The 15,357-nt window shown below is 44.1% G+C and overlaps 1 protein-coding gene across 3 annotated transcripts in view; it reads left to right on the forward strand.

Moving 5' to 3' along the window:
• The window catches only part of Dh44-r1 (Diuretic hormone 44 receptor 1), a 71,754-nt gene that overhangs the window by 54,062 nt on the left and 2,335 nt on the right, over window positions 1-15,357 (forward strand). For all 3 annotated transcript variants that reach the window (XM_076798586.1, XM_076798587.1, XM_076798585.1), the window contains exons 2-8: window positions 195-384; window positions 7,290-7,383; window positions 9,504-9,597; window positions 9,835-9,915; window positions 11,077-11,153; window positions 13,945-14,064; window positions 15,109-15,294. In XM_076798586.1, the coding sequence (XP_076654701.1) occupies window positions 195-384; window positions 7,290-7,383; window positions 9,504-9,597; window positions 9,835-9,915; window positions 11,077-11,153; window positions 13,945-14,064; window positions 15,109-15,294 (842 nt within the window). The remainder of the gene's footprint in view (window positions 1-194; window positions 385-7,289; window positions 7,384-9,503; window positions 9,598-9,834; window positions 9,916-11,076; window positions 11,154-13,944; window positions 14,065-15,108; window positions 15,295-15,357) is intronic.

Raw genomic sequence — 15,357 nt, forward strand, 5'->3', positions numbered from 1 at the left:
GTCCTAACCGTCACGATACTTCGGAGGCCGTCTCCTCTAGCAAGTGAACCGTGTTTCGTATTCCGTCTGACGTTCCCCGGGGCTCGCTTCGCCGGTAATAAAGTCATTATACATCTCGCGGGAGTAGCCCGTTGAAAAATTGAGCATTAAACCGTGAATACTAATACCCGGCTCCGTGACCTTTGTTCTTCCAGAGAACGTGACCCGATGGTGCCTGCCCGACGGGACCTGGAGCAACCATTCCGACTATAGTTTCTGCCAACACGTGCACGACACCCCGATCGAAGGCGGAACGGAAATCGTCTCGACCATGATCTACTTCATCGGTTACAGCCTCTCTTTGTTCACGTTGATCGTCGCCGTCTCGATATTCCTCTACTGCAAGTAAGAAAACTCCACTGCTCCTCTTTTCGATATTTTTTTTTTTAAAGAATTATTACAACCATCGCAGTGTAAAGTTGCTTCGAACGTAACAGTAAGTGGCTATGAGAGTGTCCCAATTTTTCTTGAGCGGGTACAAACTGTGGTTGAGCTTTCGGCTGCGTCTGAAGCGGTCTGAAAGTGTCTGAAACTGTCTGAAATATTCTTGAGCATTTGCAAGCTGTGTTTGAGCTTTCGGCTGCGTCTGAAGCGGTCTGAATGTGTGTGAAACTGTCTGAAATATTCTTGAGCATTTGCAAGCTGTGTTTGAGCTTTCGGCTGCGTATGAAGCTGTCTGAAAGTGTCTGAAACTGTCTGAAATATTCTTGAGCATTTGCAAGCTGTGTTTGAGCTTTCGGTTGCGTCTGAAGCTGTCTGAAAGTGTCTGAAACTGTCTGAAATATTCTTGAGCATTTTCAAGCTGTGATTGAGCTTTCTGCTGCGTCTGAAGCTGTCTGAAGCTGTCAGAAATTTTCTTCTGCAGTTACCATCTGTGTTTGAGCTTTCAGCTGCGTCTGAAGCTGTCTGAAACTGTCTGAAATTTTATTGAGCATTTGCAAGCTGTATTTGAGCTTTCAGCTGCGTCTGAAGCGGTCTGAATGTGTGTGAAACTGTCTGCAATATTCTTGAGCATTTGCAAGCTGTGATTGAGCTTTTGGCTGCGTCTGAAGCTGTCTGAAGCTGTCTGGAATTTTATTGAGCATTTGCAAGCTGTGTTTGAGCTTTCGGCTGCGTCTGAAGCTGTCTGAAAGTGTCTGAAATATTCTTGAGCATTTGCAAGCTGTGATTGAGCTTTCGGCTGCGTCTGAGGCTGTCTGAAACTGTCAGAAATTTTCTTCTGCAGTTACTATTTGTGTATGAGCTTTCAGCTGCGTCTGAAGCTGTCTGAAACTGTCTGAAATTTTATTGAGCATTTGCAAGCTGCGTTTGAGCTTTCGGCTGCGTCTGAAGCTGTCTGAAAGTGTGTGAGACTGTCTGCGACTGTCTGAAATATTCTTGAGCATTTGCAAGCTGTGATTGAGCTTTCGGCTGCGTCTGAGGCTGTCTGAAACTGTCAGAAATTGTCTTCTAAAGTTACTATTTGTGTATGAGCTTTCAGATGCGTGTGAAGCTGTCCGAAAGTGTCTCAAACCATCGGAAATTTTGCTGACCCGTGTTAGAGTTTGCGGAAGCATTGGAAGCAGTTGGCCGATATTTATCAGGAAATCATTTAACCTCGAATTAATTACACAATAAAGCACCCTCCACCGGGCGAGACGATAAACGGATAATATTAATCACCTTTAGCAAAATTGTGTTTAAGAGAATTTCGCCGGCACAACTAAAATTCCCGGGCGTAACGAAGGGTATCATGGTTAAGCATAATCGTTCCGTCTTTATCATCACCGGAGAGGGTAACGTTCTCTGGGGTGTCATTCCGCCGGGGGCGTCGACTATAAATATAAGAATAAAACTGCCGGCCGGCATTGATAAAAACGCGGCCGGGACTTAGCGGAAATTAAGTATATAATATCGGTGACGTCGCGCAGGAGAAACGTCTGTCTCGCTGAAGAGAAGTGAAAATTCTCGCGAGGCACGTACGCAAGATCGTTGCGAAGCTGAAACCGTGAACGTTCCAAACGTTTTGTTCCGTTAACGCCGGTCGTAGTATTGTTTTAATTCCGTTCCCCGTGTGCTTAACGACGAAATGATAGCTGACGTGTTCGCGGCAATATCGTCGAAAACGCTGAAATAAAAACGAAATCGCGACGCGAGACCGGAATATCGTTCCCTAAACGTTTCCATGAACGTGATGGACGATTTTATGGATAAATGCCTCTGACATTTCGTTTCACTCTAGTTATTTATTCCACTCCGATGTCTAAACACGCGTTATTTACTTTCATCTCGTTGGTTTTATCACTCGTATGCAAATCATTCGTATTAAAATATTATATTTTATTTTATTTTCATTGAAAATAGGTAACAGGATAGTTTAACTATTGAGAAAGTTCTTTTCCGATGGTGGAAGATTTTAGGAAAATATCGAGCCTCGATAGTTGCACTCGTGTGGAGACGCAGCTGCAGTATTTGGTCATTTTTGGGACAAAATTGTATAACTCTTGATCAAATCAAGATAGAGCGATGAAACTTTTTTTATATTCAAGCTGAAGCATTGCGGAACAAGGAGAAAATAAGGGAAAATATCTAGGGGCAAGTTTTGACTTTGAAAATGTTCGTTGAAGTTGACCTGTGTTAAAAAGGGATTAGTTTTTTCGCATTTTATGATCATGAATTGTACATCTGGACACGGAATAAACAGGACTTTATATTTAACTAATAATCTTTTCCGCTATCGATATTGATTAATAACGAATCGCGTTTCAGTGGAAATAAAAAGTACGCAAACATAAAACTTCGAAATAGCAGCATTGTAAGTGAAAATTTGGAGAAGAAAATGCTAGTCGACGGTGAACTGCTGCGTAAATGCTTTCAACTTTCCCGATTGAATGACTGATGAGACCCCGCGCGCTTCTATTGTTAACGAGTTTACGCCGAGCAGAGTGCCAGAGGAAAAATACAGCCAAGAATAGAAAGTTCTCTGTGCGATCGGGTTATTCGACGTAGATGGAGCACGATTTCCCGTGTGGAAACACCGTGTTCCGGGCAACTGCCGGTTTAATAAATGATTAAGAGCGCAGGGCTACGTGAAAGGTCGTTTTCTTCTGTCGTGTTAAACGGTCGGCTGCACTTGCATCTCCGGTGATAGCTGTTCCGACTCGTACTGGCGATGCGCCGCAACGGTCGAGCTGCACAAACTCGATTCCAGAATTTCGCGCATCGATTTCTGACCAAACTGCGCCGAACGTTCGAATCCGCTCGACCGAATACAGAATTCGACAACAATGGCCAACAACGTTCCCTTTGCAACCGGATGCTCAATCGATCGGTCCCAGACGGAGGTTATCAGGTCCGTTTGATTTCAGTCGCGATTCTTTCATCTGCAACCCTGCTAATTAAACGTTCGTTCTAACTGTTCATTAGTATTTACTGTTTTGCATTTAATGTACTCATTTGTATGCAAATTAAAAATTCTCATTTATTCCTTTTTTTAAACAATTTTAGTCACTCGGAAACAGCGCAACAGTATTTTTTAACATAAAGGTATTTAAATGCATAGAATCCTGTCCCGTTGTTATGCAAAGTAAAAATTGTTTGCGTCAGGGTACAGAAGCTACGAGGACGTTTATACCGAGAAACAGAGTCCCCGCACGATATAAGCAACGTTTAGGTCCCGCAGCTCGCCCGCATTGGAATCGAGACATTACTGCACACCTGACGTAAACGATATTACCTGAAATATTCACAGGGGGTTAACTTCGTTGCCGTCGAGGCGAAGGGAACCGAGGGCACGATCGTCGCGATATTTCGTTTCTCGGCGCACTTAGTTCATTCATAGTTCATTCAGGTAGCGCTAGACTGCACAGGTGCATTGTGTGTGGCGTCAATAATTTACACTCACCGGGAACCACGGGATTCGCCACGGATGTGTACGTTCCGAATCCCGGCCGTGCTTAATAAAATATCACGGCGTTTCGTGTATCCAACAGGGTTCGCGTGTTCCCCGCATTTCCGGGATTGCCGCCCCCGGTGGTTCTTAATCTTCCACCTATGAGCTTCATTCCGTCCCGATAATTAACTTACGCGGGGCCCCCTTTACCTGTTGCGAACGCTCGTTTCGCTGCAAATCCCGTTTCGCGCCGTGCGAAAATGAATTACGCGAGCCGATGGAACGAACGCGACGGAGAAATAGAAGAATTTGTGTCGAGGACATAGTAATTTTTAGTAATTCTTTCTTTCTACTTACGGAAATTATCTCGTCAAATTCTTTTTGTTCCGGGTATCAGACAATCAATTTCTAAACCGTCTTTCAAATTAATCATCGGAAGCGAATCTCCAAAAATCGAGCACGCAGATTATTAAAAAAAAAAAAACTAATTTGCATTCATTCGCGAATCAGCGTGTGGCATTCCCGATTCGCCGAAACTATATCGCGCGTGAAATCGGGTTTTCTACGTAATTGTCTCGAAGTACCGGGCCCAGCAAACCGTGAATTTAGCATAATTAACGGACATTTTCACGTGCACATCGAGGCACGTCCACTTTGAACCGCGACACTTTATCGATTCGCGGTGTATTTTGATTTCATTGAGATTCATAGATGACTCGAACCGCCTCGGAATACGAAACGGAATTCGCGTGTATAATCCACCGTGCCGGTGAATGTTTCCGTGGATAATGGACTCCTGCGGAGACAAGAGGGCGAACCTAGTAGCTGGAAGTGTGGTCGAATTTTCACTGAGTATAAAAGTCCCTTCTTCCGTGCGGCATTATGCGTAAAGACTCCTGCGAATGAATACGCTTGCGTTGGGATACTGCCGCGAGACGAATACAGACGTTCCGCGCGCAAACAATGGACGTTCGAGGGAAACAGAATGTAACGGAAGCAGGGAATTCGTCGAATTCGGAGCAGATTGTGGAGACAATTCGCGAAACTCGACTCCGACAGGCTAGCATTAATTGCCGGAGTGAATGTTTATCCGATAAGTTCCACCTCGTTGCTGCCGGGCGAGCCATTTTGCTCGAACTCGATAGTCTTGTTGCAGTAACAAACAAAATTGAAACGATTTTTTCAAATAGGCAATGGTAGCCAAAGATATCCTTTTTATTTTCCTTTAGATGAACCCACTTTTCTTTTTATTGTACGAACAAACGAATAATTTCAGTTCTTAAAACTTTATTTCACCCAATATTTTGCATCTTGTTATAAGTATTGCTCGAGTGACCGTCAATGCCCCAATCTCCCCTAAAATTGCGGTTCTACGGGAAAACCGTTTGGACATCCTAAATGAATATAGTAACACGGAATGCCTCTTATTCGCGAGCGACAGGACCAAAGGAGCTTAACTGTCGTTATCCTGCCCGTCTTCGCTGTTCCCGGGCGCATTACTCCCGTTTCGTGGCAAGTTTTCGAGGGCTTGATGCTGACCTCTTTTGTTTGCGGTCGGGTTCCGCAGTTGAAATAAATATCAACCGGCCAGCAACGCTCCGAGTTTCCGCTCTGTTTCCGCGCTACACGCCCGGACTCCTGTCGCTTCCGCAATCTCCTCGGAATAATAAATTAATCGCGTTAGCCGGCCGCGTGGATTCTCGTTCGAAGAATGATCGTCGGCTACACGATTGGATACTTTTTCGAACGACAGACGCTTACTGTGTACCTCTGAACCGACGTTGTACGTCAGGGATGAGCATTTTTTGTCTCAATTCAGACAAGACCACCCATTGTTCGCTTCCAGTAAGCGCCTTTGTTCTGCGGCAGAGCCGGGAAACTGGTGGCCAGTGTCGCCAGATGAGGGGAGGGAGCACGAATCGAGGGGAAAAGGTTACCCTCTCTCTGCCAGGGCCGGAGTATGCGCGACAGAGACGAAAAGCGTCGCGTGACTGTGGAAGGCGAAGAAGGGGAAATTAGAGTGGGGGAACAAGTCTTGATCTGGCGACACTGGCCCGCGGGCCGCACACTGTTTCTCTCCCCTCTTCTCAATGCCTCCCACTCTAGGGATAAAGTCAAGCTAGGATTGACGCTGAAGAGAGTGGGAGAACCGACAAATGAAGGGTGGGGGTCGCGCAACCACGGCGGGGAAGAAATAACAATAACGATCGATCGTGAAACAGTAAAAACTTTTAAGAAATTTAGTAATACTTTTTTTTTTATATATCGTTTATTTTAAAGTGGTCGCATTAACAACTAGGTCATTAGCGAGCACATGGTTTACAATCGAATATAGAAGAGTAGGTTTCATACGTGTTTCCAACTGAATAAAATTATTAAGAAAAGAAGTAAATTTCTACGCAGCTCCTGTGTCTTGTATTTAATATAGACGATTCTTATTTTGCATAAAAATCCGGTCTTTTGAACAGTAAGGGACACAAGCGGCCATCTTGACAGTCGTAAACAATTCCTCAAGCGTCTCTTTCTCCCGCTCAAAATAATTTGGCTTTGCGCTGCCGTGAGATTGCTTCGGCGGTAACAGTCTGGCCCGTCGTTTATCTTGGTCCTCGCTAGCAACAAAACTGGGATCAAACTATTTAAAACTCGGAATTTGATATACGAGCTCGAGGAACTCGCCAGGATCCCGTGCTATCTCCCTTATTCCAGCGAAACAGTTCGCGCGAACGGTCGGGGATCATAGCGAACGATAAATCACTGGCCAATTCGCTGGAACAACGAAGAGCCTCGGTTCTTTTATTATTTTTTTTTTTTTTACAGGCCAACGCAATCTCGAGAAACGAAGTGGAGAGAATTAGCGATTCCTACGGTGCTCGGTGTTACGCGAAGTTACTCCTCGCGATCAAATTCTCGCGTAAAAATTGTGCCCCCGTAACGAATTCCCGGCGAATTATACGGAAGCGTTGAAATTATCGGATTCCGTCCAACGTTTTCCCGGAACTCTACTGTCCCCGGGGAACGTCGGCAAGTTTTTCCGTTTTTGAATCCAAAAGCGAACGAACTCGGTCGTGACTGAAATGCGGCAATTCTTTTGCCGCGTTCGTTTGTGTTCCGTAAAAATTTTACGAGCCTCAGCGAAGGAACTGTGTGTGAAATTGTTACTTCTAGAAGTTTGTTACCTTTTGCGCGAATTTTATGGTAGCTAATTATCGTCCACGTCGCCGACTGATTGTAACAAAATTAATGGACTGCGGGTTTTTTTTTGAAAGAATTTTCAAATATATGCTAATTAATGCCTCCGAATATTTTGAGATTGAAATTGGGACATCGTTCATATTCAATTCTGGAAAAATGATTGTAACGTGTTAAACGTTTGTTGCAGGGAGCTGAGGTGCATCAAGAACAACATCCACACGAACCTGATGCTCACCTACATACTGGCGGACATGATGTGGATCATGAACAGCGTGATGCAGGTGCGTTTCGTTTTCGTTTCGCGTTGTTCCACCGTTGTTTGTCCCTTTGCAAAAATCGTCTCTACTCCGGCGCCAGTCGAGAACTTCTCTAATTTCCGGGTGTGTGCGGGCAACCTGCGCTCTCTTGAGCATTAATGAAAAACAAGAGGCGGCGCGCATGTGCGCGTTTGCGCGCGAGAGAGAGAGAGGAAACAGAGTTTCAAAAGCTTTTGACCTGGAAAAAAACTGCCTCGAAACGAAAACACACCGCCACTTGTTGCTGCAACACGAAATTACAATAACTCCTTTGGAGGAAACGGAATCGCCAACGCTTGCCCGCACATAAAATCAATTTTGTTGAGAAAAAAAAAAAATTCATCCCTCTGAATATGTTACGCACATTAACGAGAGTTCGTTTAACACTTTGACTGCCAAACTAGAAACCTGAAAAATTCCATAAAATCAAAGTAAATTATTTAATGAAATAAAAATGGAAGAAATTTAAATGTACGATATTGAGTAGACTTAAAGGAGATTAAAATTATCAACCGGGCATTATGCGAACTGTTGCGCGCCGTGTTCCAAAGTCGGACTTGCAAATTAGGTGTGGTAAAACGAACGCGGAAAACCGTCCAAGGATGGAATATATTGTCCGCGATTCTACAGGTTGATTGCAAATTTTTTGGAACGATCACTGATCGAAATGAACATAAATCTCGTTCGTGACTCGCTGTAATAACCTTGTGAAATCAGAATCGCCTTTATGAATTTTTGCGATCGTGCTGTCGGCCCTAGATCACTGCTACGACTCGTTGCAGTCGCATTATCAGTTCCAAATTGCTTCCATAACTCTACGGGTATGTGGTTGGATTTACATGATAATAACGATTCACTGTAGTCACCTGTGTAATTACAAATTTGTAATCGGTTTCTGGACTCGAAAAATGGTTACAACTCTTTACGTTGTCAGTGCAAAATGGTAGTCGCAATGCTTTATAGTTGCGTAGTTAGTCCCAAATTATAGTCACAACCTTCGTAATCATTTTGACAAACCCAATAAAAATATTTTTTCTATTTCTATAAATAAAAATAACTCTCGATACTTTAGGCACTCGTGGACGTTCTGTCACGTGTTTCGAACAAACATTTGTCAAGAAACGTTTGAAACGCGTGTCGCATCGATTGGAGGAAAGTCGATGGACCAAAATGGCGGCCAGATGTCTGTTTCGTCAGAGAAAGTCGTAACGCATTAGAATCCATTTTCAGTCGGAGCGGGGGCGTGATTTCATTGGCGTTGCGCGTAACGATTTCCATCGTTCGCGTCTGGCTTTTAATTATTGAAAAACCGGAGCAGCCGACGGCCACTCAACGGCTGTAATTAATTTGCCTATCCGCCGACTCGCTGGCCGGCTCTCCAGCGAAATTTTGCAACTAATGGAAAATGCGTTCGAGCAAGCCCGAATATTCCTCCGACGTGCTATGTCGAGGAAGAATCGTTTCCCGGTTAATTGGCAACAATTAACCACTTTGCCATAATGTTACGGGCCTGTTGGTATGCTGTGCATACACCAGGCGACTCTATTCGCTTTCTACGGTCGCGGTTTGACGCCATTGACGCGACTATAGTGAGCTGTGGACGAGATTAAAGTGATGCGACTGCAAGGTGTTATCGCCGCGTTTTAGAACTGATGGAATCGGTATAGAAGGCGGAAACTGCCATTTGGGACTGGCGGAGTGACTATAAAGGGTTGCGACCGCAATTTAGGACTAATCGAATTACTCGACAGAGGCATGACCGCGATTTAGAAGCGATGAGATCAGTGGAGAATGCTGTGACCGCGATTTAGAACCGGTGAGGTGACTATAAAGGATTATGACCGCGACTTGGGACTGATCGAATGTGTATAAAAGGTTGTGACCCCGATTGAACCCCTTAACCTACGACTTACGTTTCAACAGCCTGAGCCCAAAACGTGAACAAGATCGCGCAGCGGGTCTATTTACATGGGTCATTTACGGGCCAGTTATCGCCCAAATACCGGACCACGTGTCTCACACGTAGTTGTAGGTTAAGGGGTTAAGACTGAATCGAACCGCGTTGCATTGTCTGCACTGATAACGACGACGATGACGATGCTCAGGTGTCCATGCAGCCGGACGTGCCGACCTGTATCGTGTTCCTGTCGATGCTGAACTACTTCCAGCTGACCAACTACTTCTGGATGTTCGTGGAAGGTAATTAGCCGTCATTCAAGTGTTAACTCGCGCGGCTCGAGAGTCGAGGAGGCCCGGGGAGATTGGAAAAACTTTTTCCCCTCGCTTCCCCCGGCGGTCGACGAATTAACAACCGTCAACAGTGGTAACCGGCTAATGGAGCCAACCGGCACGAATAACTTAGTTTTCGCTCTCCATGAATTATGCATCGAACCGAGTGAACGTGTACACCCTCTTTCTCTCCCCCTCTGGTTCCAGGGCTGTACCTGTTCCTGCTGGTCGTGAAAACTTTCACCGCGGACAACATCAAGCTGAGACTGTGCCTCGTCATCGGCTGGGGTAACCACTCGCATGTTTCTTACCATTGTTGTCCCTCGGAGCGAAAACAACGACGGGAGGCGCCATAGGAAATCATAACGTCGCTCGACGAGTCGCGAGAGAACTTCTGAGAACCTTCTCGAGACAAACTCGATTCGAGCAAACACCGTTAGGGACAAAGACACAGAAACTGAGATCATCAATAACTTCTTGATAGCCAGCGGGTTCCCGCGCAAGATAAAAATGTTCTTGATTAGTGGCGAAAAACAGAAACTTTCTTTTATTAATTTTCATAAGCTCAAAATAGTGGAACAACACCTTTGGATTCTGCAAATGTTTCGTATTCGATCTGTACAACTTCATTATAAATGCATAAACGTTAACGTAACCTATTAGCAACCTCGTTCGGGATTTCGCCAAAGACATAAAAGCGAATCTCTGACTTCTGGTAATTCAGTAACTGCATACTATGCAGATTGAATCGCTTAATGCACTGTTTGAGGGCACGGGATCCGCAGTTTAACGAAAGAAGCGAGTTAAAAGAGAATGAATGGCTCGTAACCTGAACGGGATGACGACGCTGCCATAAGCGTCCGGATAGAGCGCCGTTATAGAGGAATAGCGCAGTATTAACCCTTAAGTGGGCTTTCGAAATTGACTTCTAAAATTTGATTACTCGATTAATCCTTGGATAGCTTTCGAATCTTTACGGGCCTTCAATTTTTACTACTTCTCTTGGGAATTTAATTCTTCGAAAGAATTCTTTATCCTAATCCTTAATTTTTTTTACGGATAAAAATTCTTCTAAAAATTTTGCTTTGAATTGCTTCGAACATTTGAATTGTTCAGCCTTAAATTATATGCTCAAAGGTATCTGCGAAAAATAGAGAATTTTAGTAAACGTGGTCCCCCTCAAAGGTTAAAATAGAAGGAACCACTTTGACCTGGGTTAGGTTACTGCAACTTCTTAGAGTCATTTGAAGACTTCATCGAAACTATCTCAACAAATTGTTAAAAAATTTTAGAAAATCCCCACGATACTTCGTAGTCTGAGTGAACACGTCACCCGATAGTAAACCGAAAGGGGATCATTTGCAAGCCGAGCTCTGTAAAAGGGGTTGTTAAGCAGAGAAGGTTGGAGCGCCTACGTAAAGTGTAATCGCATGCCGACTTAAATTTCAGGGATGCCGGTGCTGTTCATCGCCGGCTGGGGGATCGCGAAGTCGCTCGATCAGAATATCATGGTGCAAGCGAACCAGGTAAGGGAAATGTCAGCGGTCCTAAGGGCGTGTACACAGAAACGCGTTTGGCTGTCGATGGCCAGCGCAAACCTCGGATACGAGCAACGCCGCAAGGAAAACAAAGGGAGGATCCTCTTCGGGGCCGTGTGATCCATCGAGCGAGCCGTTCGCAGGTTCCCACTCGACATTATTCCCCACGCAAAACAGCCGTCCTGGAATCGACGGGATCAAATTGACGGAATATAACGGGCGGTCCGGAAATTTTCGTCCGCGAGTCCCAGTGTTCCGTTATCTGAACGATAGTTCGGATAATCGAGGTTCTACTCTATCGTGCAAACTGTGTCCTGCTTGGAGTCTTTTTAATCGGAAAAATGTCAGGAATATACTGTTAAAAGTTTCATTAAAAAATCATTGGGAATAGGAAAGATTTATCACCGGATATTGCATTGTGATGCGAATGTTTTTGTATTGGAAGGAAGCGTAGCATGATTTCCGAATTGAGATCAGTGTTAACGCACCCCTGGAAGAACGTGCCGCGAAGGGACGGGTCGGAAGATAGTCGAGGATCAGTCGATAGTCCCGTTGACAGAGACGCATTGACCGTTCAAGAACGTTGATCGAGGCTGTCGCCGTGTGAACCGATGATTGCCACCCCTTCCGCTTAGGGTAGCGTGTTTTGGGAAGATAATGTATGAGAGATTATCGAAAAAATTCATAGTGATAGCAGAAAAGTCGATTTCATTGGCAAAATTGTTGCTGAGATTCCTTGTTTGCTCCGAGGATTTGTTTATAGATTTTTCTCTTAAGTATTACAATAATTTGTGTAGGTGTGCTAGATGTAACACATTTTTCAAAAATATGAAAAAGGCACGTGTGTTTATAGAAATACAAAATCCGAACAATCTTATTTTAATATTGCCTAGTATTATGACAGTAAATTAAATTTGGAAAGTGAAGAACGGTTAAGCCCCGGAAAAAAAGATTCCATTTAAATTTTCATTAGATTTTTCGGTCAAAGATGATTTAGTATAAACATTTTCCCTCTGGATTTTATAAAACTTTATTTCGTAGAAGACTTGAATGGAATTTTTCTGTCAAACGAGATTGTCCAAACCGATCCTATTTCATTGAACTTGTTTTCTAGTCGTGCCTAAAATTATTTAAAAACGAGACAGATAAAAATTCCGTATAGTAGGAGCAATTTGAAACTACGGAGCAATATACTATTCAGAGATAGCAAGCTATAATAGCCGGCAGGATTGTATACGGTAGTGGGGACTATCGAAGACCAATCACAGAGTTGCAGACTTCCGCCTAGCCACCTTATTGTCCGTGCATAGTAGATACAATGAAAACAACTGTACAATATCTCAATGAAAGCCAATTTATCGCTTCTACGGAGCAGATACAATGCAGACAGTGGTGCATTATCTCGATGAAAGCTAACTTGCTGTCTCTGCAACGCAGATGCAATGTAAACCATAATACCTCAACGAAAACGTTGTCAAATTTTGTGCAATATTACTAAGCCTGTTAAAATTTAATATCACAAGATGCAGAAACGCGTAAGGAGTAGACTTTCCTATAACGGAATCAACTGTTTAACAAAACTGCATGTAAACAACTTTACGCATATTTACTGTACATTTACTCCCACAAACGATACATATTCACAAATTATCTGAACTTGTAAATTCCGAAGAAAAACGGGAAATATTCGCTGGTACGGAAAAATGTACGCCATGGAAAACGCTTCGGCAACCAACAGCGTAATGAGTGAAGCATGATCGGAAAACCGTCCAGCGCTGTCGAACGCTCGAACCATTTTGGCCATTGTTCGTTCGCTCGTAACAAACCTCTCGACCACGAAGTCTTAATTTCACTTCGGAATTTCGCGAAATGAGATACGAATGAGTGACTGATCCAGGTACATGTTCATTTTACGTACGCCGTGTCGAACAGTATCTACATGGGGGCCGGGATATCACGAGAGGACGGCAGCCATCGACGTTTTGAGCGACGGGTAAAATATCGAGACTTCAAACCGGACATCGCGTGGACGGCTGCTCTCGGAATACGCGTAACTTTGTTGTTTATCGAACACTGTACTGTATATACAGGGAAACATCGTAGAAACGCTCAGCGCGAATTGCTTCGGGTTTTCTCTTTTGAAATTTCAACGACCATCACGACGTGTTCCGATTCGATTTTGATGAAAACTCCCGGGCCGCGATTGCATCTGACAATTTATTATAAAAAGACGGCAGAAACACGCAAATTAGTTTTCGGCTTTGAAGCTTCTTCGAAGGTTACAAAATATATTGAAAATAAATCCTCGTCTACAAAATAATCTCCATCATAGATTTAGACATTTATCGATGAAGCCAGTAACAAATTTCAATTTGAAACGCTGTTCGAACGCGTTCATTCAAGGACTGCGAATTAATCTGTAGATCTCATAGATCGCGCAGCCAACGTAGAGACAAAATGGAAAGTGTAAATATGCTTACTGCAAGAACCATTTCTCTGCCAATCGAAGCGTTTCAAACGCGTTTCAATTCGACTCCGATGAAAATTCCCGGGCACCGATCGGATCCGATAAATCGTTTATTACAGAAACCCAGGGAAATTAGATTGCACGTAGAGATAAAATACAGCTCGATGAGTCGCCGATAAGGATAAGGCGTTATTTAAACGAGCGACATCCGTGCACCGAAAGAAAGTCAATGTTTGTGTGCCGGTCGTAAAGTCTGGCCTAGTTTTACGACGGCACGCCGATGTAATAAATGTGGCCGTCGTCGGTTCGCAGGAAATCGTGCTGGGGAAGCATTGTCCCTGGATGGTATCGCATCCCTACGACTGGTTCTATCAGGCCCCGGCCATTCTGGTGCTCTGCGTGAACGTGGTGTTCCTCTTCATGATTATGTGGGTGAGTGGACGCACATTGATTTCGTTATTGCCGGCTGCCGGACGAACCCATCGAGATGTAACCGTTGATCTAATAGTCGAGAGTGCTTCAATAGATTTTCTGTGTCGGAAGCCTGCAATTTTTTGATTGACGCAATCCTTTCATGGGCCCGCAGTATTTTTGTAATCAACTCTTTCGATAGATCTTGCAACCTTTTGCGTGGACTTTCGCTGCGATGTTTTTTTCATGCGCCCTACAATTTTTTTACGCAGCCCAAAATTTGTTTCAGGGCCCCTACAATTTTTCTGTAGATCCTATAATTTTTGTGAGAGCTTTACAATTTTTCTGGGACCCTTACAATCCCTTCTGCAAACTCTAGAATTTTTAGATAGAATAGAAAGTCTACAATTTTTCTGTGAGCCGTACGTCCTTTACATGGGCCCTACGATTTTATTGGAAACCCTACGATCCTTTTTGTAAGTTCTAGAATTTTTCTGCGAACCCCAAAGCTTTTTCATGGGCCCTACGATTTTTCTGGAAACTCTAAAGTTTTTCTGTGAGCTCTACGTCCGTCCCATAGGCCCTCCAATTTTTCTGGAAACCTTACACCCTTTTCTGCAAGCCCTACAATTTTTCTGAGAGCCGTCCGATCTTTACACGGGCCTTACGATTTTCCTGGAAATCCTACGACCCTTTTCGTAAGCTCTAGAATTTTTCTGTGAGCCCCACAATTTTTTCTGTAGTCCTGTAACTTCATTTACAACCTCTACTATTTTGCCATGCACCTAACACCTTTTTCGTGGGCAGTAGACTTTCCCCATAAGCTCTAGAATTTTTCTACGATTCCTACAATTTTTCTACGGGCTTCATGATTTTCCTGTGAGTTCTACCATTTTCCTCTGGATCTTACAAGTTTACTGTACAATTTCTGCGTAACTCACTGACAAAATGCTCCAGGCTAGATCTGTATCGGAACGGAACGAAACGAGCCAAGGGTCCTAAACTGTCCTTATCGGTAATCGACGTTGGTTTCTGAAAACGGACGACCACTATTCTCTGTCGCAGGTGCTGATAACGAAACTCTGGTCGGCGACGAACGCCGAGACGCAACAGTATCGGAAAGCGAGCAAGGCGTTGCTCGTGTTGATACCACTTCTCGGCGTGACATACGTGCTCGTCCTGACAGGACCCACGGAGGGTCAGGTTGCTAATGCGTTCTCCTACACTCGCGCTGTATTACTTTCCTCCCAGGTAATGCAACACACCAGAGTCCCGTTACAAAGCGAACTCCCGCCGGGAACTTCGAAAGAACTC

This window comes from Halictus rubicundus, chromosome 12 (genome assembly GCF_050948215.1).
Source record: "Halictus rubicundus isolate RS-2024b chromosome 12, iyHalRubi1_principal, whole genome shotgun sequence".
NCBI lineage: Eukaryota > Metazoa > Arthropoda > Insecta > Hymenoptera > Halictidae > Halictus > Halictus rubicundus.